We start from the raw sequence: 25,493 nt of genomic DNA on the forward strand, positions 1-25,493 counted from the left end.
GGGATGAGCAAAAATTCAGGGTACCTTGAACCAGAAATTGGAAATGGTGCAACTTAAAAAACGAAGGAAGAATATCACAAGCTAAATGCCAATCATAATTTCTTAATTGCAAACTTTAATCATTATCATTTCAAGAAAGTTAGAAAATTTGGGCAAAGAGTTGCAAAAACTTGGCAGGACTTCTCATTTTCTCAATGTTTTGCCCAAAGGCAGAGCCCCAAACTTTTTAAACCTTGCTCTGATTTGACATGTCATGCCGCCCTCCGGACATCCTCTCTGCTTCTTCTCCCCGCTCACCTGCATATCACAGCCATGCCAAGAAGCAATCTTCATTAAGATGCAGAGGTGGAAAAGGTATATCTGTAGGTGCTAACTAATGAAAGACTTATTACCAGTGCGCACTCTTATGATGTCAGAAACAGGCAGCACTGCACAAATCATTACATTACATCAAGTCCAGTTATCATTAAACTTAGAAAATATTTCAAGATAAACCAAAGAAAACTATACCTCTGACTCTGAGATACCAGGAAAAACCTCCATGCAGTTTTATAATCCTAACTGTAATGTAATTCCTAACTAGGCCTTGTCTAGCGCCTCAACATTATATTATGAGCCAAAAGCTGCGTATTGGTTTGTAGCTTGATTGTAGTAGGATAACAACTGAACAACTAATGTGAACATTTACTTTGGTGTATTTCTTCTTGAATATGCAAGTATTTTGTACAGCAAAAGCATTTCTCATCCATTCCACATTATTTGCAGGTGAGCTTGCAAGGAGCCCAGAGCAACTATACACTTAAAGTTGGTATCAGTAAGTCTTTGTTATCCTTTGTAAAATGGGGAAGGCAAGGGCTTTAAGTGAGCAGATTTCCAAAATGGTACAAAAAGCAGATGATCTGAAGTTGAGAAGGCAGGTGGCAGAATAAAACTCTAGCTTCATAAAAAATTTTCAGCAAGTCTACTAAATCTTACTTTGTATATTTCTAGAGTGACTTTGTCCTGCAACAAACAAGTATATGGACTTCAATTTTCCTAAAGACATCTTACCGAAAATTTTTCCATCACCAATTTCACCAGTCCTTGCTTCCTGTATTATCAAGTCCACAATTGGATCAACCTGAAACGGTGTAACAGTGAACTTTAATAAATCATAATAGGGCTTGGAATAGATCAATGATAAAACAATCAGAAAATTATGCACTAACAATTAGAAAATTATTTACGTATAGTGGCAAGACATGAGAGAAAATAATTCGATGTTTGAGGTTAAAGGGCAATAAAAGTATAGTATTAGCTTTTGACATTAAACACCTGATCTTTGCTGACCACTATTTCCATCTTAACCTTGTTTACAAACTTATCCTCAGAAAATTCAGATCCTGGGAAAAAATAAAAAGTAAAATTAAACCATCAAATTAAAATGATGCACAAAGACTGTAAAACAGAGACAGCATTTTCTGAAAATTATATTTTCAGACAAACAAGCATGCACAATACTATATTCAGGGGAATATACGAGCTACTCTATCTAATGTACATAAGAGCTACTCTATATGCACAATACATTATATGTACAGCATCCTTACAATCGAATTAATCTGTCTAGAATTAGTAGTCACATATACTAATTAAAGATGCCTGGAATAAGTTGTCATTTTTCCTAAACTGGAAATAATTTCTAAGTGGTTTTCTTAATATGCCCCTACACAAGTTAATTGATGGGGAGAGGATGTAGTGACGTAACTGTTAAAAGGGGACTTCTGTATAATCACTTCATATCCGTATTTTTGAGGGGTTAGCAAAAATATGGCAATTATTTCTGGATGAAGAGAGTAAACAGCAGCAAACTGTTAAGGTTCACATGAGCATCGAGTTTATGATAAACCCATTAAGCTCAGTCTATGCACTTCTGGAGAGAGGGGATACAAATGAGGCCAAAGTGAAATGTTCAAGAAGCAACTTACAAAAAAATGGGATTGCGGTTCATAAAGTGATGGGTAATTTTAAGTGTTAATGACACTGGTCAGAACTCAGAAGTCCTTTCATACAAAACATTGACCTCAGTATAATACTATATGTGGAAGGAAAAATAAATGTGAGTCATGATATTTTTGGCAGGCTATGACTTAATACAGTTTCCATGCCATTTGGTTTCTTCTGCTGCTTTACAGCCTAGTTTGAACATCAGAAAGTACTAACCAGCATGTCTTTCTGCGACTCCTCCTTGTGCTCCAAAACCTCGAACATCAGAAACCGTGACACCGCGAATGCCCATCTTCAGCAAAGCCTTAAATCCATCCCAGAAAATATTGAACAAAAAGTTTAAGATCTCAAACCAGAAACAAAAGACAATGAGTTCCAAACAATAGTAGCGTCACCCCAAACTAAAGCATTCAATCATGTTATGCACTCACTTAAGAAAGTGTTTGTCACTTGTTGAGAAAAAATAAGGATGATCAGATCAACAATCAATCAATCAACAAAGCCTTAATCTTATAAAAGTAAGGGTGATCGGATTAAGAAGAAACACCAAAATAAGTTACCACATAAATGTATATCTCTTCATAAGAAAAGCAATGTAACAAACCAAACATATAAGAAACCGAGGCATACAAGTGCGCATAAGATTTACATATGAATGTAGTGGCATCATGGCATAGTTTATTCACATATGTATCATTTGATTAGAGGATGATAATATTTTTGGTTATGATGTACGGAGTATGTGGTTATCTCAATGTTGATTGCCCCAATAACATAGGTGATGCAACCTAAGCATCTCTTCTAAGTGGTATGCAACTATGCATGATAGGGAAAAATGAAAATTGACTTCCTCTACTCCCTACTCACTTTGTCTTTTGAGCAGCTGCCTTTAGCAGTAAGCATTCCCGGATTCCCCATCCCTCCCCCCTTCCCCCCGCGCGTGCACACACACAAAAACTAAACAAAATATCTTCTTGGTATGCATTCACCATCTTACTATTCTAAATTTCTAATGTATTTCAATATAGGTGTTTAATATGTATTTTGGTAAAATAGAAGGCATTATAATTCAGCACACACGAGCAAGTGTAGCATTGCAATTATAATTCACAAAGTTCAATGGGCAGAACATAATAAAGTGTGTTGAAGATGAGTTCTTACCGCAGAAACCTTGGGGATTCTCCATGGTCTTTCACCAAAAAGATTCATCAACACAGCAGTACAGGCACCACAGAAAAACACCCCAAAAATAAAAAATTCAGAAGTGAACATGAATATATACAAAAAATACTTCTGCGATACCACATTATTATTAATCAACTATAATTCCCCTTTCGTATCGGTCAATGAAATGCGAATGTGATATGCATTCTTTATAAGAATTCCATTAAAATTTTGCAGTAGAATCCATAACATTGAATTAAGGGGTGTTGCTTAATTTCAATTGTTAATCGAAATAGAGGGATAGTAATTAGTAAAGAAAATGCACCTGAGAATTGCCTCCACTTTGTAAAACTTGGTTTCTGGAACATACTCTAATTGCCAACAAGCACGATGATTAAAAAAACTGCCCATTTGAAAACCCAGGATAGAATAATTGATAACTAAAAACCCAAAAACACAGAGAAATAGTACCTGAAACAGTTTGAGCTCTAATTAGAGGCAAAGTACGCAGCTTTGCAGAACGATTGAAAGTGAGATTGAGATGAAATGGCTGAAAGTGAGCAAATTTAATTCCAAGGTTGGAGTTCTTGGATGAGAAAGAATGATTCAAGGGTCCTCCACCAACCCCGATTATAGCAGATTTCGATGTCAAATTTACAGCCATTGTTTGTCTGTTGAGAGCGCAGGGTTTTACCTGGGTTAAACCGCAGATGCTTGATACTCCCCAAGTCCCTAGTCCTAACTCCTAAGGAGAGAATGAGAAACCAAGTTAATGAGCCTCAATGACTTTGTTTATTTTTTTTTTTTTTGGGTTTTTCTACATTATAACCCTCTAACTTTCCGTTTTCTACGATGTGCCCCCTTTTTGAGAAATCTACATTGTAACCTCAAAATACATTTAGCTTCTATACGGTAACTTTGCCGTTATATTGTCGGTAACAAATTCCGTTAGTGGGTGCCACTCACCACTTAATAATATTTTTTTATCGATTTGCGTGTTGAAAATGGTTCCGTTTAAGGTTTTGGGGGCTATTTTGGCCCTAAAGGTTCCATATTGAGCTCAGATTTAGCAAAAAAATAACACAAATGTCTCGTATTGCATATTAAGAAATGTCTCGAAATGCGTGTTTATGTATTTAATACGCAAAACGAGACATTTGCGTCATTTTTTTGTCAAATCTGAGCTCAATTTGGTTCCTTAAGGTCCAAAATAGCTCTCAAAACCTTTAAAGAAACCATTTTCAACACGCAAATCGATAAAAAAAATATTATAAAGTGATGAGTGGGCCCCACTAACGGAATTTGTTAACGGCAAGGTTACCGTATAGAAGCTAAATGTATTTTGAGGTTACAATGTAGATTTCTAAAAAAGGGAGGGCACATCGTAGAAAACGGAAAGTTAGAGGGTTATAATGTAGAAAAACCCTTTTTTTTTTTTAGGGATTATTTTCATCTATTTAAATGAGGCTATAAGGGTATTTTTCATCTATTAATGAGGACAAATATTGCAATTTGAGATGAAAACTTAGTACAAGTATTTACGAGAATGCCATCTGGTATGTCAAATTTGATATGTTAGACTAATTGATGGGAAATAATTGCATTTATTAATACAATAACACTTTTTCACTTTTTTTTTTCAAGACCCATGTATATGTAACTTTATACGGACAAGTAACAACCTCAAAATACCCTATAAATATTAAATCATTTTCTCCATTTCTTTTCACCTCTCTCTCTCTCACACACGAGCACGTATTCAAACATGTTCCATGGCTCAATCCCGAATAATCCTCACCACAATTATTGTAGTACACACAATAGCTCTTTAGCAAAGCACCGAAACATGTTCTCTAGTTGTTGATCTTAATCCTACTAAATGACTCGATATTAATTTGATACTTAATTTGCTTCTTAGTAGATGTATTAAATATTTCAATATCCGTGTTATAAATTATTAGTTGATGTCTTTAAAAAAGTTAATTGTATTCTCGATTAATGTATAAATGACTTAATGCGGCTAGTCGTTGTCGATTGACACGAATTTAACAGTTGAAGTGGAGCATATGAGGAAGGGAATATCATATTGTCATGCAATCAAGATGGAATAGGATGGAAGATAAGAAGTGATTGCAGAGTAGCTACATGAAAACACTAAGATTGAAAATTGAATTAGGTTTTATATTACTACTCAAGTACTCATTACATGCGAATTTTGATATGTGGTAAGTTCTCTAAATGCTTGAGGCTTCATTACCACCCACCTAATAGCAATCTCGTGTAATTGTAATTTTTTTGGCACAATCACTTGTAATTGTAGAAGTAAATTTAGTTTCACTTAATACATTTATAAGACAATGTCATGGTTAGTCTAATGAATCGAGTCATATATATCATTGATTTCTAATCCCATGCTAATAAAGGTGTGTGAACGATTTCATCTTAAAAAGAGCCATTTTATTTGGCAATCGGAAGTAAAGGAAGAGCCAATTTTTTTTTTCTCTTCTCTTATTTAAGGACGAGTCAATTTTGACTAGTCGTCTTCTAACTATGAAGTATAATCTAATTAAATTAATTTGGTATTCATACATGGTTTTTTTTTACATTCATGCCCGATAAGTTCTTGACAACTAATCCCCAAAATGCCCTTAAAAAAATCCCCAAAAACCAAGATTGAAGTGGAGATAATTCTTGATTTGGTCCTGTTGAGGAGGTTGTAGTATTGCGAATGGCTCGGGAGAAGGATGGAAAGGAAGAGGAGAAGTACGTTTACAGAATAAGCACCGCCAAAGAGTGGGATGATTTCCAGAGTAATGGTCATACTTTTGGTGCCGATCTTGATAAATCTACTGCTTGTTTTCATCTCAGCACTCTTTCTCAGGTTCTTTCTTTTTCAAACCCCTTTTCTTTCCTGCTTTTTTCCACAATATTTGCTTATTCAACATACTTGTATAATTTACTGCCCATTAAATTAAGGGCTCAAATTCACTATTTGGGCATCGAAAGAAACATTTTTTTTTTTTGTTTTGTAAAGTCAATCAAGTTTTAATTTTGTTGTTCAATTGAATTAAATATTGTACTTGGCTTAACCGTTCTCTCTTTTTTAATCATTCTCTTTATTTATTCTTAAATAGAACAATTTTTTTTCATTTGAATGTGTATGATTGCTTAAGATATAGCTTGATATTCGCGATTGATTAGATACAAGTTAAGCAATTGGGACATGTGTTATCAGGTACAACCAACCTTGCAAAGATTTTTTACAGACACTGATCAGGAGTTATACCTGCTTCAAGTTGATTCAGACAAGGTGCTTTCAATTCTCTTTCTTATTTTGAGGTGACAGTGATCATCCAATTCTGCATTTAGTTGTATACATTACTCCCAACTCCCAATTTTTGTTCATAATAAGCTATCAAGTTATGTACATACTTCTAGGATAGGTTTTTAGGTGATGCATTTTCAATATTTGGAGAGCACAAGCTACAATCAATGATTTTGAATTCTTTGTCGAATGTCCAAACTCCGTTAAACTTGTTCTTGTTTCCCAGCTTTCTTGGAGATGCTTGTTCCATTAGTCTATTGGCTGAGTACATGGGTTGATCTAATCTTATGATGGTAAAAGCATACTCTTCACTGCTTTAATGCTCTCTAAATATGGCTGTTGAAAAGTTGAACAGTGATTACTTATCATACCAGTTGTAGTAGCATATGATATACCGTTACATCTACATATATAAAGAGGCTCTTCTGGGTGAGGATGGGGGAGAGATTCATATACACAGCATTTAACATACGTTTATGTGGAAGCTCATTCAGCTTTACATATACAATACATGAAAGTTGTATTTATGAAACCCTTAATCCAAATGACTGATGTGCAGCAATGTGGTGTGCTATAGTGAATTCCAATTAGAACTTTTGATTCAATTTGTTGTAGTTCATAGTTGAAATTTTCCCATTAAATATTATTATGGAATATGGAATTTAATCTCATTGGTCATGCTTTCGTTACTTTTCTTTGCTTTGCTCCCCTGTTTAGGAAATGAGGTTTGATCTGGGGTGCATCACTACTCATTCCGTCATTGTATAGAAATGAAAGATAAATTTGTCAGTGAGATGTCTTGACTTACTTCAGATATTCGGAATCTTGAACCTTCTAAACAAAATTATCATCAACAGACAGGATATGATGATTGATGAATGTGTTGGTGAAATCATATACCAATGCGATGATTGGTTGTATACCCTTTTTGTTTTCTGTATCAGTTCCCTTACTGCAGCAATCTAAGTCTCAACATCTTTTTTGCAGCTTGGGGATGGATTGATATATGAGCTTGTGGAGGGAACCCATTGGTTCCCACATTTCTACGGGCCATCACGTAGTTTTGCTCCTCTTCCTCTTGATGCTGTCACAAGGGCAGAAAAGATCACATTCTCAAACGGGAAGTTCACTTGCAGTTTGCTTGATTGAGAGGTTCTGCAGAGAGGGCATCCTACAACTCATTGCTATCAGAACCTTCTGTTTATTAGATTAAGTTATATGAATATGAATTTCTGCCTCTGAATATCAGATCATCTCTGCTGAGCATCCATTTCTGTGAGGAGAAACTTTGATCTAGTACTTGGTACTATTTATTTTAACTCTTCCCAGACACTTTCAAGATCACTCCATTCTGTAAAACTTCTTGCTATTTGTATTTCGGGGACAGCTTATACGACACCTTTTTTTCAAGTAGAAACTATGAATGTTTTTGTTGACCAAGTATTTTCCTCATTTATGCTCTTAAGCACCACCTAAAAAAACTTTGCAACTTTAGTAGTTTTGTTGACTGTTGTGTTTGTTTTGACAGACTTGAATCACAATATGCGGGGATAGCTCAGTTGGGAGAGCGTCAGACTGAAGATCTGAAGGTCGCGGGTTCGATCCACGCTCACCGCACTCTCTTTTTCTTTTTTTTAATCCCCACTAATATTACTCCTTACTAAACTACTATATATACTACTATTGGCCTGACTGGCTATCACACTTATCAGTCCAGAATTGCACTATGATTCCTATTTTGAAATTTGAAACACCCAACCATACTATATACACACATTCTATATATATATATATATATATATATATATATATATATATATATATATATATATATATATATATATATATATAAAAGAAGAGAGAGAAGGATATTTGAGGATGAAATTAATCAATTTGACACTCAACCCATTAACTTTTCTTCATGCAAATGAATCTATTTCATGATACAGCCAATTCAGTAACTAATCTATATTATGCCACAGGACAAGGGACTTGACTGATGAGGAGGTGTCCCCTGGTGCACTATATGCTTAGCATTGAACAAAATTGAGCTTCCAATCACCCTTTGTTCATCAAAACTAACCTAAAAGCCTGTTGCTCAAAAGATCTGTTTCTCTAAGGAATGAAATTAGCTTTCCCGGTGAGTCATCTACAACTGATTTAGTCCAATATAATTTCTTGCACAAAGCATATTATACTCTCTCCGTCCGTAGTAATTGTTGTATAGTCTCAATCCATCAACTTTAAGTAGTATTTGGTTTAATATATAAAACATGATTTTGCTAACATGCACTTTGTGTTTATTGCACCCTTCTCTCCCTCATTCCAAATGACACTATCATATGAAATCCAAGCATGATATATTACTCATTTAACACAAATGTATCAAATTTTCCCAGTACTCCAGGCTAGTTAATGTGATGGCTGATGAGTGACAAAGTATCTGAACACTAAAAACAGGAAAGTGTGACAATTATTACTGGATGAAGGGGGGAAATCCAAACTTCTTCTCAGACAATCTGAACTTGGGTCTTGAATAATGTAGAGGATGAAGGGGAAGCTAAATTATGAAAAATTTTGATACCAAAGTTTGTATCTTAGCAGATGACATGATAGTGAAGTTTTTTCATGTCAGTAATTGTCCAACCTAGGTAGAGTTTTCTATTTTCATTTTCTCAATGATATGGGTTCAAATAGTCCAAGAGCAAAGCCACCAGAAAGATTACTGTATGGTAACTCTCAACTGAAAAATGAAGTGTCATGACACAAGGAAAGGCATTTACTTAAAGAGGTAATTCGGATACTCATAAGTCAAAATCCATCAACTTACAGAAAAAGGCTGTATACATCATACTTGAGTCATTTTTTTCACCTTAAAAGGTTCTTGTTTAAGGAAAACTAAAATGCAGATTATGATTAATTAAGTTAGATAAAATAACAATAAGTTCAGTCATGGATCAGTTCGAAACAAAAACTAATACATACATAATGCACTTCCATGTATAAGAAAGATGAGTTAAGATGGAACCTTACCATCTTTCTGCATGGCTTATTAGTGGTTACACATGATCTGTCTCTGCTCTAGATTCTCCTTGAATTATGTTAAGGATAAATTGAAATACACCTCATAATTGAGTATGTTTGTATAATCTACTTTTAGCATACGGCGAGGACAATCATAGCAGGTAAGAAGGGAATCAATTATACCAAACCAAAATAATGCAGATGAGGACAAGCTTGAAAGTTGAAAGTGATAACTCTCTTAAAGGCTAAAACATCCCACAAGTTTTGTTGGATTCATTGGTGGTAGTCCATTAGTAGTCTGATTCCATCATTGAGTTTACTAATCATAATCATAAGACCATTAAAATGTGACAACAGCAAGTTAGTAATAAAGTATGCAAAATTTTCTAATGCAGAAAGTGTGTATAATGCATTTATTATGAATGATGGCCTAAATTTTGTGTCCTTTATTATCAGTATGATTGCCTCAGCCTTGTGGGGCTTCCCTTCTTTTGATTCTCTCTTTTGCAATTACTTTGATAAGTCACCTTAAACAAATTAATCTCTATTTGTTAAATCTAATCATTAGTTTACTACTTTTTTGATATTCTAGTGTCTCAGTCTGGCTGTCAGAATTATTTGGCTATCTGCTTGTGCTAGGTTCTTGTAATTTTCTTCCCTCCGCATTCAGAAAAACAAAAGAAACTTCCTATTATTAGAAAAAGGATTGTAGATTCTGTGATTATACAATTACTAGGTTGTTTGTAAGCTATGAAGCTCTCTGAAAAGATTGTTTGATGTCAATTTTTCTAACATACCTTAACCATAAGTTGCGGGGATAGCTCAGTTGGGAGAGCGTCAGACTGAAGATCTGAAGGTCGCGTGTTCGATCCACGCTCACCGCATTTTCTATCTACCTTTTTATTCTAATCCGTTCTTTGGTTGTTAGGTTTAATTATTGTTCTACTACTTTTTGTATGAGATTCCAATGTCTGTCTATCAGCATTATTTGGATTTTGCTGGTTTTTGGAGGTTTGCTCATTCTGTATTCAGGAATGTTGAAGGACCATTGAATTAATTTTTTTTTTTTTTTTTTTGTGTTAAAGGCCTTTTCATATAATAAAATAGATACAGTAAGTGTTGATCCTTTGATTCTCCTTCACGAACTTGTTTGCAAGCTACGTAGCTTTCAAAATAATGTCTACTGTCAAGTATTTAACACATTGTAACCTCAACTAGCGGGGATAGCTCAGTTGGGAGAGCGTCAGACTGAAGATCTGAAGGTCGCGTGTTCGATCCACGCTCACCGCACTCTAGTTACTCTTTTTTGCTCTTCACTGAGACAATGACTACCCTTCAATTGTTTTCCTACTTTAAATGCAATGTACAAATTTGAGATCTGCTTACAAAGTCAAGGTGTGATGTAGAGGAGTTATCCTAAACATCTCACTTTCAAGTTTACTGCATCCATGTGGCTGTTTACATCTAAATAGATCTAATGCATTATTTTATAATTCATACTAGACTTCCAAAGTTGTGCGTATGTAAGGAACCGATTTTAATATTTGTTTAATTTTTATCTGAGCTTATTTTGAGGATCAAGGGGAAGATAAACTATCTTTAATTGAGCCAAAATTTAAATACAATTACTAATGGTTGTATTTTCAATTTGTAATGTTTCTCTATTGCTTTTCGAGATAAAAATCATGTCCTCTTGCCAAATTGCTGTATTTTGGAAAATAAAATAAAAATTGACCAAGAAAAAAATAAAAAGAGAGGATTAAAGATGCTAAGCCTGAGAATAAGTGACTCGCTGGAATAATGATGGAGATTAGGATGATGAGTGCAATGTGGTGTTGGATGAGCATACTGCTGCTGCTGCTGTTACTAACACTCTCAAATGGTGTAGAAGGTACTGGACGTCTGAAGAGGCCCCTTGTTGTTAATTTTGGAGACTCGAATTCAGATACTGGAGGGGTGCTAGCTGGTACTGGACTTCCCATTGGCCTGCCGAATGGTATTACATTCTTCCACAGGGGCACAGGCCGATTAGGCGATGGTCGTCTTATAATTGACTTCTTCTGTAAGTAAACTTTGTACCATCGTTGGGAGTGTTATTTTTCTATGTTTGAAAAAATCTAATTCATTGTCTGGCAGGTGAGCACCTGAAGTTGAACTACCTGAGCCCATACTTGGATTCACTGTCACCAAATTTTACCAGCGGTGTTAACTTTGCTGTCTCGGGTGCAACCCTGCTGCCAAAGTTTGTTCCTTTTGCTTTGAGTGTCCAAGTTCGTCAGTTCATTCACTTCAAAAATCGATCACTTGAGCTTCTTTCACTTGGTAAATTAGTAGTATTTACTTACATAACAAGTCCACAATTCTTGAATGAAGCCTATTATATGTATATGATCTAGACACTGATGACTTACATTATATGCAGGATCCAGGGACTTGATCGACGAAGAAGGGTTCCGCAGAGCACTTTATACGATTGACATTGGACAAAATGATCTTCTATTGGCCCTTTATGCATCAAATATAACATATGATCCTGTTGCTCAAAAAATCCCATCCTTTCTTGAAGAAATTAGGTTGGCTGTGCAGGTAAGCTCTCAACTTGTGCATTTAGATTCTGGACTACATTCAGGTTCATTGTTAGGTGATTGCTAAAATAATTACAGACAGTCTACCAATATGGTGGGAGAAAATTTTGGATCCATAACACAGGGCCCTTAGGCTGTCAACCCAAAGAACTTGCCCTGCATCCCCACAAAAGCAGTGACCTTGATCGCGTGGGATGTCTTCGTGTACATAACCGAGTTGCAAAAACCTTCAATAAGGGGCTCCGCACACTGTCTGAGGATCTAAGATCAGTGTACAAGGATGCCGTCATTGTTTATGTTGATGTATATTCTGTCAAATACAATCTCTCTGCCAACCCTGAAAAATATGGTAATAACTTTCTGAGCTCTCTTAAAGCTTATTATTATATAATATTATGACTATTTAGGGGTAATAAGGTTGTGCCCCAGCGAGATTAATTTTGAGTTATTGCTGTTGTTTAATCATTCTTGTTTATTTCTCAATTTAATTTAAGTTAAAAATGTGGTGTATTGTTCTAGGATTCAAAAACCCATTTGCAGCTTGCTGTGGTCGTGGGGCTCCATACTTCTACGACAGAAACGCAACATGTGGGCAGCCAGGTTACAGCATCTGCAGCAATGTATCACAGTCCATAGTTTGGGATGGAGTTCATTATACTGAAGCTGCTAATCGTATAGTAGCTACAAGAATACAGTCAGGAGTTTATTCTAGCCCGAAAATTAAGCTTGAGCAATTCTGGAACTAACCCCTGATTTGCACTAATATAGGCTAATACTAGAGTGAGTACATTGAATGTTTGCTTAATCATTACTTGAAGTGGGATTGAGCAGGAAATTTAAAGAAAAACTTTGTACTTCCTTTGTTACAATCGAAAGCTTGGCTTCATTCTTTCTTTGACCCAATCAAGGTTGAAAGACAAGAATTTGCATAGTAATAATACTTGCTTCCTGGCTGTGAATTACTTCACAGGAATAACTTTCGGTTGATCCCACTAGCTCAGATAACTAGTCAAAAATCCTGCAGGGGAAATAAGAACCAGAAATCAGGAACAGACTAGTGGAACCCAATTGATCGGGACATGTGACGTTTCATTTACGCTTTAATCTGTGAATAATTAAGGTTCAATCAGAGGTTTATAAACCATGTAAAAACATTAGATGGAAGAGTTATGGACGAAAGAAATTAGGAATATAATCGGATGTGTGGACCATGGGAGAGGAAGGAGATCTACCATTAACTTTTCTTTTTGGTGCTGTTGATGAAGCCCTTAATCTAAAGCAAAGCCACCAGACAAAATCATTGCATGACAATTATTAATAATGGAGGCATTTTAAGCATAAAAAATATCGAGTTTTTGAAGGAGAACACATAATTCAACAGAGGCGATTAAGGTAACAGTATGAGTAATTAAAAACCAAATTGAAGCTAACAACCTACTAATAAAGAAGTGAAGTTGACATGCATGCATAAATAAAGATTGAAAAGCTTGGAAAGAAAGAAATAAGGATGTATGAACTATTACATCAGCAATCTTATCAGTTCCACAGTCTCCACTATTAAGAGGGAATCCTATAATTAAAGACTGTCTTATCATTAGTTCACTTCCATTTATTAGATACCAAGTGAGCCCTTGCATTTGAATATATAGCTAAAAAAAACCACAATTTAAGTCTATGTATGTATAATGTATTGGTATATGTCAACCTATGTTGGTTTATTGTACTCCATGGTATATTGGTAGCTATGTTGGACGGAAATACGGAAGAATGAGGATTATAAAAAGTTCGTTAGCACTACAACCTATTACTATAGTACTTTACTTATCTTTATTAGTGTGTGCATCATTTTACATGTTATATTTCAACAACTAAGATGTATCTTCTTAGAAATATGAATTTGGTTGTTTTTTAACCAAATCATTACTTCCTCTCATCTTTATTTCTTCTCTCTTTATATTTTCATTCTTTAAATATTATATGTTTATATTCTCTATTCTCATGACTAACCTCGTTAATCATATGTTTCAAAAAAAAAAAACTCGTTAATCATATTCTTACATTCTCATATCCCATTTTCAATATTACCAGGCCCCGTCCTTTAATCAATTTATTACTTGTATATAATTATGAAATATGTGATACTAATCATACTATAGAGTATAATATACAAGTAAAAAAATTTCCTTTTTTTACACTATTATACAAGTAATAATTTTGGACTCCCCAATTACTAAATGCACCCCCAAAAATGAAAATGAAAAAACATAAAAAAGGGGAAGAAGAAGAAAATTTGGGCTTTGGGCTAATTAAAAGAAGAAGTTGGTAAGAATGGTAAGCATCCAATATCCGAAAATTCTAAGAACCCAATTAAAAAAAACCCTAGTCCAGAAAGAGCAGTTATAAAAGCATCATCTTGAAAACCCTAATTTTTGTTCTCTGCCGTTCCACACATTTGACCTCCAAATCCATTCCTGAGTGAGGAGAGAGATGACGACTCGATTGAAGAAGAACAGGAAGAAGAGAGGGCACGTGTCAGCAGGACACGGTCGTATCGGAAAGCACAGAAAGCATCCAGGTGGACGTGGTAATGCCGGAGGTATGCACCACCACAGAATTTTGTTCGACAAGTACCATCCCGGTTACTTCGGCAAAGTCGGTATGCGTTACTTCCACAAACTCAGGAACAGGTTCCACTGCCCCATCGTCAACATCGACAAGCTTTGGTCAATGCTTCCTCAAGATGTCAAGGAGAAGGCTTCCAAGGAAGGCAAGGCTCCTGTCATTGATGTTACCCAGTTTGGTTACTTCAAGGTTCTCGGTAAGGGTGTTTTGCCCGACTCTCAGCCTATTGTTGTTAAGGCTAAGTTGATATCTAAGATTGCTGAGAAGAAGATTAAGGAGAATGGCGGCGCTGTTCTTCTTACTGCTTAGCTTCTTTTTATCTCTTTTTTTATGCAATTTTGTCATAGGAATGTTATCCAGGGTTTTAAATTTAGATCTGGAATTTGAGGACTCTTTTTGTTCTTGTTTCATATTCATTTAATGATATGAGCTACTATTTGACCATTTTTGTGATCATTACATGCTATGCTATGACATTATTATTATTGTTTTTTTTTTTTTTTTTTTTTTTATTGTGTATGAGTAATTTAGAACTGGTCGAAGGGTCTCTTAGGTTTGCATTTTATGAAATTTGCAGTAATTCAATAAGTTGAAATGACAGGAAAAATAGGAACTTATTGTATTAATATTAATGGTTTCATATCCTTTTGATTTGTAAGGTTCATACTTGAGCTTCTCTGAGAATATTTGTTATTGATCTGAATAGACAGACTATAGGAGGGCTTAGGGGGGCTATGAATTCATGGTCAGTAAAATTGTCGTCTCTGTTACTTTAGGACCTGAAGTAGTTTATTTTAATCTTGTGTTAAATTTCTCAAATGATCTGAGCTGAACAGAGGCTGCATTTGGAGGGTTTTCCCCTTTTCTGCTTTTCTGTATAGACTGTATATGGTGATTGTGTTTTGTGTTTTTGTGTGGTATAAGATGGCTGCTGCAAAGTATTGCGCATGTATGATATATTAGTGTTAAGGATAGTATTGATAAACACAGGTCCTGTTCTGAAATTAGACAATGTAAAAGTGAATGTACCCCTGTTCGTAATTAGTCCTAGTTTTTGGGATGCCTAGAATTAGTCTTAGATAATAAAATACTTTATACAGAGATCACCTGCTCATCCTAAGAAAATGGTGGAGCGGGTTGCAACACTTGCAAGCTACCGGTACCTGTTTCTTAGAATTGCACCTAAGGGATTAGAACAGTGTAGCATTACATTCAGTTTCTTTACGTTTTGATGTCGTTTGGAATAGAAACAGAATGTGAGGCGGCGAGGGTTGTGGAAATGTGGACAAATAAGATATTTGGCTCCATTGGAGAAGAAATATGGAAATAATGGGGGTGATGAGAGAGATCAGAATACTACTGTCAACTTATTTTTCTTGTTTGTTCTTATCCATGGATGATGATGCTCTCGACTCTTAAAGCCTCAACTTCAAATCAAAGCTACTAAATTTGATTGAATTTAACTACTACCTCCGTTAGCTATTATTTGCAACAAAGGGATAAATTCACATGTCTTGATTTTGGAAGAAACTGAATATTAGCACTTTCATATGATTTCATGAAAATGGATAAGTTCAATTTGAAGACTCAGTTGTGGTGAAAATGCAAAACTTCTTGTTACAAATAAGCTTGGAATCCTATAATCAATTGAGTTTGGTACTCCCCTAGTAATATGTTCTCCCTATTATGAATAATTTAGTCTCACGGTAAGATTATAAATAGAAAGAACAATATGAAATGGACAGAGGACTAGTGAACTAATCACCTAAAGGCAACTTTATTATAGTAACATTTGGGAAAGAAAGTTATCCAAGGATGTCATGTTCTGGGGAATGAATATTGTTTGAGTATGAACTTCTAAATGAACTGTCTTACTCTTATGAATCTTATCAAAAACTATAACTTTTTAGTACTATCATTGTTAAATACTACGGAGTACCAAAGCTTCATTTCATTAGGGTTTGAGTAGCCATGAACACTCCTAAATGGCCAATTGGAGTGAGTTTTTAAGTGAAGTTCTAACTTTAGTTTTGTCAAAAATAAAAAAAGTTCTAACTTTAGTACTACTTTGTATTATATTATGAGTATAGGCCGCTTTACAACCAAGTTTAGTTTCGCCTTTATAATTAAATAAAGGCGATATTAAATATTCGACTAAAGTCCCAAGATAGGTTGAAATCTGGTGATGCTTAAGTAATGCATTTTCCTGAAAAATGGGCAATCAAATAATCTAAGCTAACTTAATCAATAATATAATTTCCATTCATTAACTAACAGACTGTCTGGTTGACTTGTGATTGCCTCCCTGTGGGTCAGTCCTTAGTAATTGCTCTTGGGAGATGCATATTCATCAGACAGACAGATTCAATGTTTTAAGCTTTGGACTATCAGAAATTTGAATTGCTGGATTTTCTCTAGTTATATGATTGTTACATGCTAAATTTCTTTCAGACAATGTTAAGTGACCAAACTATTGAATTATATTGTTTGATCGCGATCGAGAGCATTGTCAGCCAGAAATCAAAGCTTATTTTGTCTGTAGTTCGAGCACTTGCAATCGAAAGAAGAAATAAAAAAAAAAACATATAGTACGAGGATCGCTTTCTTATTTTGTAGTATTGCATCTTTATTTGTTTTGGTTTCTGCATGATTTAAGTATATATGATTTGGTTGGTTTGCATGTATTATGTATAATACTAATTTATGTAGCCTTAGCTTGTAGGAATAGTATCTTAGTTGGACGAGCATGATCTGCAGTTGGTAGGCAAATAAACTAGTCATTCTTTTCACTTTTTTTTTCAAATACACGAGCAATACAAAAATTTCTCCACTCAACTCTTTCTTTAATAAAGCACATTTAACAGACAATGCCGGAAAGAGAAAAGAATAGGTGCTCTAAATTCAGCTGGAATATTCTAGGATTTGAGTTTTGACAACCAAAAGTTTCCAGATATTCAACTACACCCCTTTGAGCTTCTTGTTTTTCTGTACTGTGGAATTGTGGTGTTGGTCATGTTAATGTGGTTTAGAATTGATTTCAGCCAAGATTTTATACTGTTAAAGTGTTAACGACATCAACTTGTGCTGTGTTATATCCCTGGACCTTCTTCATGCAAGGGTAATTTGTGGCTTTTTGCAGTACTTAGCCCTGCTTGATGTTCCAATTAAGTATCAATGAATGGCGCAATGTAAGTCATGGTAGTGGTAGGTTTCTATCTGTGTTATTGTCCTTTGATTGACCTGGTGCAAACAAGTTCAATAAAAAAAAAAAAAAGGATAATATGCTCCATTTTAAGTTGCTAATTTGATCACTGTCAAAAAAAAAAGTTATTAATTTGATACAACTTGTAGCAAATTTGACCTGTTGAAACATACAAGTATGTAGTTATGTAACCACAAAGGCTAGTAGAGTAGATGAAACTGATCTCGAATTCTGAGTATGTATAATAATTTCTAAACTTTACCAACAATTGATTGATATCCTTGTACGTCGTACTAAACTAATACTATTCCTTAAATTTATAAATATAGTCATTCCTTTTTATTAAGACTTTTATTGAATAAATCGGTATGCTTAGATAATTTATTAAAAACCACTTATAGAGACGACTTAAATAGAAATAATACAAAATAGCTTAAAGGATGAGGATATGTTGTAATAATTCTCCATTGGTAATTTTTGTTTTTTATTTTTCCACTAGGCTATAAATTCGTAGCCCCATAGGCTGGGGGAAATTACAATAATGCAATGTATATTTGTATGTAAAAGAAAAGAAGGATAAAAAGAAAAGTCGTAGGGTGATGAAAGTTGATGCAGTGAACCAGTGAGCAGTAGCCAAGCAGGATAACATAAAAATGTATCTTTTTATCTTGACTATAATAACTAATAAAGTAATAAGCCTCTTGTAATGTGACAATGATATTGATAATATATTTATCAACCGACTTTTTTCATGAAAGCTAATTTGCCATGTAGAGTTGTAGGACAATAATTTATTTATTCCTCTGTACTTTGTTTGATTAATTGCCTGCAAGTCTAGAACTGTACATATGGCTATCTCTTTCTTTAAAAAAAAAAAAAAAAATGTTAGAGGGGTTATATAGATCTATGCATGCAATCCTTCTGCTATCTCTTTTTCATAAATGTTGAATTAAGTTCTCAACGGAATAACATTCATACTGATTTACGAATATGGGAGGACAAATCTATTTTAGAAGCGTTTTGGATCAACATTTAAATTGGTTCAGGCATGTTGGACAATCATTAATGTGCAGTGTTTCGCAACTTCGAAAATACGGGCGGTACTTATTGTTTCCAGTTTCCGAGCATTAGAGTGCGGAGATAAGCAAGGCTAGAATTGCAGGACTATGTATTTTACGGGGTATACCGTACTACCAGTACTTAAAGTCAAGAGGAAATGCCTTATACTAGTATAAAAATTGTAGGTGTTAGGGAAGGTAGCAGCAACTACTGGTATAATTGTAAGATGCATCAAAAATAAGCTGTATTGAACTGGCAAGCTAAGGCCCATGTCATCAGAATCTTCCGTCTAGGAGCCTATAACTTTGTCCAACCTTTTTCATTTATTTACGAGTGTTTTTTAAGTTAAGTGGTGGGTGATGCCTTTGATTTAAATATAACAAATTATAAGCAAGGTCAATATTATGGCAGATTTATAGCCACCTAAAAAATGAAAACTTGGGGGTGAATGTTGATGTTTAACAAAGTTAAATTATTCAACTTCTGAATTTTGTTTTAAAGTACTAACTACTATGTAGATTATGGAGTATGTAAGATCATATTGTTGCTGTATTTTGGCATATATATGTATATATATTACAAAAACTATACTGTAGTCAACATAAAACAAGATATTTCCAAAATTTTGGCGTCTGCTATCAATATCTTAAACTGGAAAATAAATTGTCGCACACCTAATTTTCTCCCATTTTCCGTTGATGTGTCAAATTTCTAATGGTGTTGTATGTAGGGACAACATACAATGGTTGTATGTGTATCAGCTCTCGTGAAATACTAAGGGGTCGTTTGGTTCATTAGGGAAGTGAAAATTCCCATGAAATTACAATTTGTAGGAATTAAATTCTTTTGTCAAAATCATGGGACATCATGAAATTTGTTTGGTTAAAAATGGAGGAAGTAAATTCCCATAGGAATTGTAACTTACCAAAGGGGGGTTGGGTAAGTTAATTCCCATGTTTTGAGGGAAGTCAAAATTCCCATGAATTGGCATTGTCCCCATTTTTACTTTTTTGTGTCAACCAAACAAGAAGTCCAAAATGAAATTTATGGAAATTTTGAATGCCCACAAGATATTAAGCCAACCAAACAACACCTAATTCCAATGCATAAGCTCTATCTTATAATGTTTGCCTAACAAAAAAAAAAAGATTAGATGCATGTGTATTGTATAATTATTTGAAGTACTCCGTATAATGTAACAGCAGCATCTTATGACTTTATAGTAATGGCAGAGTGAGGTATTTTAAATTTAAACAAAAGGTTTTGACCCGCACTTTGCTTGTTTTATTCATCAACTTCTTTGTCACCTTTTCCAGTTTCATCACTCAGTACTCACCCACCCTTTGCCTTATTATACTTGTTTTTTTTTTCTTTTTATTAATTTTAATTTTGAAGCTGTTATATATTTGGAGCTTTCCTTCACTTCACAATACTCTCATAACTAATAATATTAAGGGCAAAGCCTAACTTCAGAAACTCACCTCTTAACCTTATTAACCCAAAAAGGTTATTGTGGTAGTTTCTGTTTGGTGGCACTTGCTCTATTCATTCATTCCCTAATCACTACATTAACATACCCTTAAATCAGCTGCTTAATATAATTTCTGTTCTTGGTTTCCTCTTCATATTCAAGATTTCTTCTGCTAATATTTTGTATTTTTTTTTTTTTTGGGCATTACATTCAAGATTTGAGTGAAAAGGAAGGGGGGTCTCAGTTTACTTAAATTGCAAATCTTGGAAAATCATGTAAATTATTACAGGCATTTGAATCAGTTGACTATTGTTAACTTTGTTATTTGGAGTATATTTTGGATCCACTTTGTATGCTCTAATTGCAAAAGGAAAAAAGGTTAGATCTTGAACAAAAATGGAGGAGACATTTATACCATTCCAAGGAATCAAAAATGATCTTAAAGGAAGATTGTTGTGTTACAAGCAGGACTGGACTAGTGGATTCAAAGCAGGATACAGGTATTTTTTTATATGCAGATTCTTCTGCTCATTACATTCTGTTTAATTTCAGTTTGTTTGACTCCTTTTTGTTTTTATTAAATAAATTCAGGATATTAGCTCCTACCACATATATTTTCTTTGCTTCTGCAATTCCAGTCATTTCCTTTGGGGAGCAGCTTGATAGAGAAACAGGTATTCATTCTTCTTAAATTTACTAAACTGTAAAAATAATTAAATAAATAAATTCAGGTTGACTATTGAATGAGAGAATTCATAAAATTAAAATATGAATTGTAGATGGAGTTCTAACAGCTGTGCAAACATTAGTATCAACTGCACTTTGTGGCATTATTCACTCTATTATTGGTGGTCAACCATTGCTGATCCTAGGAGTTGCAGAACCAACTGTAATTATGTACCAATTCATGTTTAAGTTTGCTAAAGACCGCCCCGAATTGGGTCGGAATCTCTTCTTAGCTTGGGCTGGATGGTGAGCTTCTAACTCCTGAATAATTGATTATGTAGTTAGGAGTAATTGTACGTTTTGAATGACTGTCAATTATGTTACAGGGTCTGTGTGTGGACATCGCTCTTGTTGTTCTCTATGGCTATCTTAGGGGCTTGCTCCATCATCAATCGGTTCACCCGTTTGGCCGGCGAATTGTTTGGCCTTCTCATAGCCATGCTCTTCATGCAGCAAGCCATTAAGGTCACTAATTTTGCATATACTACTGCTTTTTCTGTTATACTGCTTTACACTTTATTGATTTATAACTTAACTTTTGTGGTCCAAAACTTCCACTTCAATGGGCCTATAATCACATATGGAAATACAATTTAAGTTTTTTAATTTCTTTCTATTAATTGTATACACACACCAACCTCCTTACATATTTAATCTTGCTATATGCTAAGGTGGGGTTTGGAGATGTTCAGATTATTTGTGAAAATTCTGTCTACCACTTTTTACTGATAGTTAAGTTTGTGGTGAACGCTTTTTAATGGTTTAGGGACTAGTGGATGAGTTCTACATACCTAGGAGGGAAGATCCGAATGCAACTCAGTTCCTTCCTTCATGGAGATTTGCAAATGGAATGTTTGCTTTGGTCCTGTCTTTTGGACTTATAATCACTGCACTACGAAGCAGAAAGGCAAGATCATGGCGCTATGGGTCAGGTAAAACCATGGTATTCTCAGCTTGAATATGTTAAATCAGATAACCATGTGTTGTCTTTCATTGATGTTTTAAAGTGGAGCATGATACCAAATCTTTCAAAAGTTAATGGTTCTAGTGTTCTACTCCCTTCTATCTACCAGGTTGGCTCCGAAGTTTGATAGCAGACTATGGTGTCCCTCTTATGGTTCTAGTATGGACAGCTACTTCCTACATACCATCCAAAAGTGTTCCACAAGGGATACCAAGACGCCTCTTCAGCCCAAACCCATGGTCTCCTGGCGCGTATGAGAATTGGACTGTTATCAAGGTAAGTGCAAATATAGATTTCTTGTTTCATAATTCTAGTAAGATCCGGACTACAATATTATTGGATTTAAACCCTAAGTTACTAGTGCTTGGTGTAACAGGATATGCTTGATGTTCCTGTTTTATACATATTCGGAGCTATTGTCCCAGCAACAATGATTGCAGTGCTCTATTATTTTGATCACAGTGTGGCATCTCAACTTGCTCAGCAGAAAGAGTTTAATTTGAGGAAACCCCCTTCCTTCCACTACGATTTGCTCCTTTTGGGATTCATGGTAACTACTTGACAACACTTTTGGCTTCTTTTAGCTCCTCTACAGTATTTCTCTTCTAATTCAAGTATTAAGCTATGACTTCCCTCTTTCCTTGCAGACATTGTTATGTGGTCTTATTGGAATTCCTCCAGCAAATGGTGTCATCCCTCAGTCTCCTATGCATACAAAAAGTCTAGCTACCCTTAAGCACCAGCTACTTCGTAACAGAATTGTTCAAGCAGCGAAAAGAAGCATAGGGATGAATGCAAGTTTAGGGCAGCTGTATGGCAATATGCAAGAAGCTTACCAACAGATGCAGACCCCTCTCATCTATCAGCAGCCTTCAGCTCAAGTTCAAGTATAACTTCTAAGCTCTTTACCTAGTTATTTGCATTTAGTTCAAGATAACATGAAGCTTAATTGAGTGAATTTCATTCTTTGATCAGGGTCTGAAGGAATTAAAAGATTCAACTATTCAAGCAGCATCAAGCATGGGAAATATCGATGCTCCTGTGGATGAGAGTGTGTTCGATGTTGAGAAGGAAATAGATGAGTTGTTACCTGTTGAGGTTAAAGAGCAGCGTGTCAGCAACCTGTTACAATCCATTATGGTTGGTGGATGTGTTGCAGCCATGCCTGTACTTAAAATGATCCCAACCTCGGTACTTTGGGGCTACTTTGCTTTCATGGCCATTGAAAGCTTACCAGGCAACCAGTTCTGGGAAAGGATTCTGCTGCTCTTCACAGCACCAAGCAGAAGATACAAGTAAGTTACTTTGCTTCTCAATTCCTTTTCCCTTCCAGTATAAAGACTGGTTAACTAATTCTTGTCCCTAATTATATGTCCTAAATGCAGGGTTCTTGAAGATTATCATGCAACTTTTGTGGAAACAGTTCCTTTCAAGTCTATTGCCCTTTTCACCATTTTCCAAACATTATATTTGCTCGTCTGCTTTGGAATTACATGGATCCCAATTGCAGGGGTTTTGTTTCCTCTTATGATTATGCTTTTGGTTCCTGTGAGACAATACATTCTTCCTAAGTTTTTCAAAGGAGTACACCTTCAAGATTTGGATGCCGCGGAATTTGAGGAGTCACCAGCTTTGGCATTCGATCTTACAACGGTATAATCACTCAAAACACTCCTTTTTAAAATAATCATACTCAATTATATTGTTTATAGAATATAGCATTAGTTGATGTATATTCTAAATATTAGTATATAAATTCTGATGCTGATATTGTTTGCTGAAACAGGAACATGAATTGGCCTCAGGGGCTACACTTGCTGGAGATGGTGAGATATTGGACGAAATGGTGACTAGAAGCCGAGGTGAGGTCAGGCATATATGCAGTCCAAAGGTAACAAGCTCAACAACAACACCGTCAAGAGAGGTGAGAGGCATTCAGAGCCCTCATCTTTCATCATACAGTCCTCGATTACACATAAGTCCGCGATCTGGTAGGAACGTACCTTTTAGTCCAAGGTCTGCAGAAACTCAACCGTCAAAACTAGGAAAGAGTCCTGGACCTTCAACAGAATCAACTTCAAAGTAACAGCTTCAAGTTTTGTATTTGTAATTTATTGTTAACTTCAGCTCTTTGTATGGAAGTGTTAGGTCTGCCTGTTGCAATAGTGGTGTTTGTATTAATCAAATCAAAGTGTATAATTTTGGTGGCTCTGCTTTCATAAAGCTTGCAGCTTTTTCTCCACATGATAATTCCAGCAAATACTGGGAATAATATAGTAATTCTTGACCTGTATAATAACATCAATATGAATGTCTGATCAAAATCTAAAGACTTGATTCTATTGAGCAAAGCTTCATATTGAACTCTAAATCTTCTGAGTGTGCAGCCCCACCCCCTCAGAAAGGAAAACCTCAGTTATCAATAAGCAACTCGATTATGAAGATGCTGATTACATCAGAACGGAGTGTTGGCCTCTCTATAAATTGCCTTGTTATTTTATTCTTCTCAATTAAGAAAAAGTAAATAAGAATATATTCCAACAGAAGTTATTGAGGGATTTGGATCGGATTTGACTTTCATTGCTTGTCGTATGGGGTATGTTCCCTCATATTATGGGCATTCCATTTAAATAAGGAGAATAAACTAGAGACTAGAATCAATCCCAGTGACTTAAAACTCCATCGATACGTTACAACAACTAAGCTACATATATAACGTGTTCATAATCGTTACTAAGCCCAACTAAGTATTATATATATTTGTCCTGGAAGAAATTAAAGAAAGAATGATAGAAAGAGAAGTAACCCAGGGCATGGCCACCAACAAGCTTTATCTTTTAAACGACGTGCGCGATCTGAGTGTGAGCTAGCTACCAACGTCAATCTATCATCTATGAGCTAGTCTGAACAAAACAAAGCAATTGGTTTCTCTTTTTTTGGTATTCATTGCAGCTTATTTTGGCTATTTGCTTTCATCCACTATCCACTGTCTGTGGCTTTAATTTCTATTTCTCACAATTATATCTTTTGACTTTTATCAAAGTGCCACCTGCCCATATCAATCCAATCATTATATTAAACTGCTTAACGTATGTATTACTTTGGTTACTTGTCAAACTATTTCTTAATCATCTTCATCTTGTTTTATTTGTAGCTAATTATGCTCAACAACACATCTATGAAATCCTGCACATGTCCATTTCATCCTTGGATTGCGTCTAAGATCTGTTTCATTCCTGTATGCATTTAGTCTACTGATATCGTGTTTAACGTTACTTGAACTACTTGGATACTCATGTTAGCCCTTAGACGGGCATGGTATGACAAGTGCTCATATCAATGTCAAACTCAACGAGGATACTTGG

The 25,493-nt window shown here is 35.1% G+C and overlaps 4 protein-coding genes, 3 non-coding genes and 1 pseudogene across 8 annotated transcripts; 7 read left to right on the forward strand and 1 right to left on the reverse strand.

Annotated features, from left to right (window-relative positions):
* Positions 1 to 82: 82 nt before the first annotated feature.
* LOC145605285 (nitrogen regulatory protein P-II homolog) lies at positions 83 to 3,886 on the reverse strand. Its single transcript, XM_081661333.1, has 8 exons — positions 3,622 to 3,886; positions 3,476 to 3,521; positions 3,148 to 3,175; positions 2,203 to 2,290; positions 1,315 to 1,382; positions 1,051 to 1,120; positions 393 to 428; positions 83 to 297 (listed from the first exon to the last, which is right to left on the reverse strand). The coding sequence occupies exons 1-8, from the start codon at positions 3,812 to 3,814 to the stop codon at positions 227 to 229; spliced, it is 600 nt and encodes a 199-aa protein (XP_081517459.1). The 5' UTR covers positions 3,815 to 3,886; the 3' UTR covers positions 83 to 226.
* Positions 3,887 to 5,772: 1,886 nt separating this feature from the next.
* On the forward strand, positions 5,773 to 7,918 carry LOC145591851 (uncharacterized). 2 transcript variants are annotated; one of them, XM_081648346.1, is made up of 3 exons: positions 5,803 to 6,031; positions 6,386 to 6,460; positions 7,463 to 7,918. In XM_081648346.1, the coding sequence occupies exons 1-3, from the start codon at positions 5,879 to 5,881 to the stop codon at positions 7,622 to 7,624; spliced, it is 390 nt and encodes a 129-aa protein (XP_081504472.1). In that variant the 5' UTR covers positions 5,803 to 5,878; the 3' UTR covers positions 7,625 to 7,918. The 2 variants fall into 2 exon arrangements, with proteins under 2 accessions (XP_081504477.1, XP_081504472.1); XM_081648351.1 differs by lacking the exon at positions 6,386 to 6,460 and having other exon boundaries at positions 5,773 to 6,031.
* A 101-nt stretch (positions 7,919 to 8,019) lies between these two features.
* TRNAF-GAA (transfer RNA phenylalanine (anticodon GAA)) lies at positions 8,020 to 8,092 on the forward strand. Its single transcript has one exon. It is a non-coding gene; the product is annotated as a tRNA-Phe (tRNA).
* Positions 8,093 to 10,310: 2,218 nt separating this feature from the next.
* Positions 10,311 to 10,383, forward strand: TRNAF-GAA (transfer RNA phenylalanine (anticodon GAA)). The gene has a single exon. It is a non-coding gene; the product is annotated as a tRNA-Phe (tRNA).
* A 333-nt stretch (positions 10,384 to 10,716) lies between these two features.
* On the forward strand, positions 10,717 to 10,789 carry TRNAF-GAA (transfer RNA phenylalanine (anticodon GAA)). The gene has a single exon. It is a non-coding gene; the product is annotated as a tRNA-Phe (tRNA).
* A 313-nt stretch (positions 10,790 to 11,102) lies between these two features.
* Positions 11,103 to 12,939, forward strand: LOC145591840 (GDSL esterase/lipase At3g62280-like). The gene is made up of 5 exons (XM_081648335.1): positions 11,103 to 11,561; positions 11,636 to 11,821; positions 11,922 to 12,085; positions 12,163 to 12,433; positions 12,604 to 12,939. Exons 1-5 carry the CDS (start codon positions 11,300 to 11,302, stop codon positions 12,828 to 12,830), a joined length of 1,110 nt encoding a protein of 369 aa, XP_081504461.1. The 5' UTR covers positions 11,103 to 11,299; the 3' UTR covers positions 12,831 to 12,939.
* Positions 12,940 to 14,504: 1,565 nt separating this feature from the next.
* On the forward strand, positions 14,505 to 15,150 carry LOC145605314 (large ribosomal subunit protein uL15x pseudogene; annotated as a pseudogene).
* A 5,137-nt stretch (positions 15,151 to 20,287) lies between these two features.
* On the forward strand, positions 20,288 to 24,335 carry LOC145605323 (boron transporter 1-like). Its single transcript, XM_081661363.1, has 11 exons — positions 20,288 to 20,938; positions 21,030 to 21,112; positions 21,218 to 21,410; positions 21,491 to 21,629; positions 21,931 to 22,096; positions 22,238 to 22,404; positions 22,505 to 22,678; positions 22,776 to 23,015; positions 23,104 to 23,423; positions 23,514 to 23,781; positions 23,915 to 24,335. Exons 1-11 carry the CDS (start codon positions 20,835 to 20,837, stop codon positions 24,212 to 24,214), a joined length of 2,154 nt encoding a protein of 717 aa, XP_081517489.1. The 5' UTR covers positions 20,288 to 20,834; the 3' UTR covers positions 24,215 to 24,335.
* Positions 24,336 to 25,493: the final 1,158 nt, after the last annotated feature.

This window comes from Chenopodium album, chromosome 2, assembly GCF_948465745.1.
Source record: "Chenopodium album chromosome 2, dcCheAlbu1.1, whole genome shotgun sequence".
Taxonomy (NCBI): domain Eukaryota; kingdom Viridiplantae; phylum Streptophyta; class Magnoliopsida; order Caryophyllales; family Amaranthaceae; genus Chenopodium; species Chenopodium album.

What these genes read in the sequence shown, in the direction of transcription:
- LOC145605285 (XM_081661333.1), bottom strand. Translation starts at nt 3,814, where the DNA reads ATGGCTGTAAATTTGACATCGAAATCTGCTATAATCGGGGTTGGTGGA. An exon ending in TAGAGCTCAAACTGTTTCAG is followed by an intron (nt 3,522 to 3,621) that starts GTACTATTTCTC and finishes GTTGGCAATTAG; the next exon opens with AGTATGTTCCAGAAACCAAG. An exon ending in TGGTGATGGAAAAATTTTCG is followed by an intron (nt 429 to 1,050) that starts GTAAGATGTCTT and finishes TGATTTGTGCAG; the next exon opens with TGCTGCCTGTTTCTGACATC.
- LOC145591851 (XM_081648346.1), top strand. Translation starts at nt 5,879, where the DNA reads ATGGCTCGGGAGAAGGATGGAAAGGAAGAGGAGAAGTACGTTTACAGA. An exon ending in ATCTCAGCACTCTTTCTCAG is followed by an intron (nt 6,032 to 6,385) that starts GTTCTTTCTTTT and finishes ATGTGTTATCAG; the next exon opens with GTACAACCAACCTTGCAAAG. An exon ending in TTCAAGTTGATTCAGACAAG is followed by an intron (nt 6,461 to 7,462) that starts GTGCTTTCAATT and finishes TCTTTTTTGCAG; the next exon opens with CTTGGGGATGGATTGATATA.
- LOC145591840 (XM_081648335.1), top strand. Translation starts at nt 11,300, where the DNA reads ATGATGGAGATTAGGATGATGAGTGCAATGTGGTGTTGGATGAGCATA. An exon ending in TCTTATAATTGACTTCTTCT is followed by an intron (nt 11,562 to 11,635) that starts GTAAGTAAACTT and finishes ATTGTCTGGCAG; the next exon opens with GTGAGCACCTGAAGTTGAAC. An exon ending in ACTTGAGCTTCTTTCACTTG is followed by an intron (nt 11,822 to 11,921) that starts GTAAATTAGTAG and finishes CATTATATGCAG; the next exon opens with GATCCAGGGACTTGATCGAC.
- LOC145605323 (XM_081661363.1), top strand. Translation starts at nt 20,835, where the DNA reads ATGGAGGAGACATTTATACCATTCCAAGGAATCAAAAATGATCTTAAA. An exon ending in TGCTCCTTTTGGGATTCATG is followed by an intron (nt 22,679 to 22,775) that starts GTAACTACTTGA and finishes CTTTCCTTGCAG; the next exon opens with ACATTGTTATGTGGTCTTAT. An exon ending in GCACCAAGCAGAAGATACAA is followed by an intron (nt 23,424 to 23,513) that starts GTAAGTTACTTT and finishes TCCTAAATGCAG; the next exon opens with GGTTCTTGAAGATTATCATG.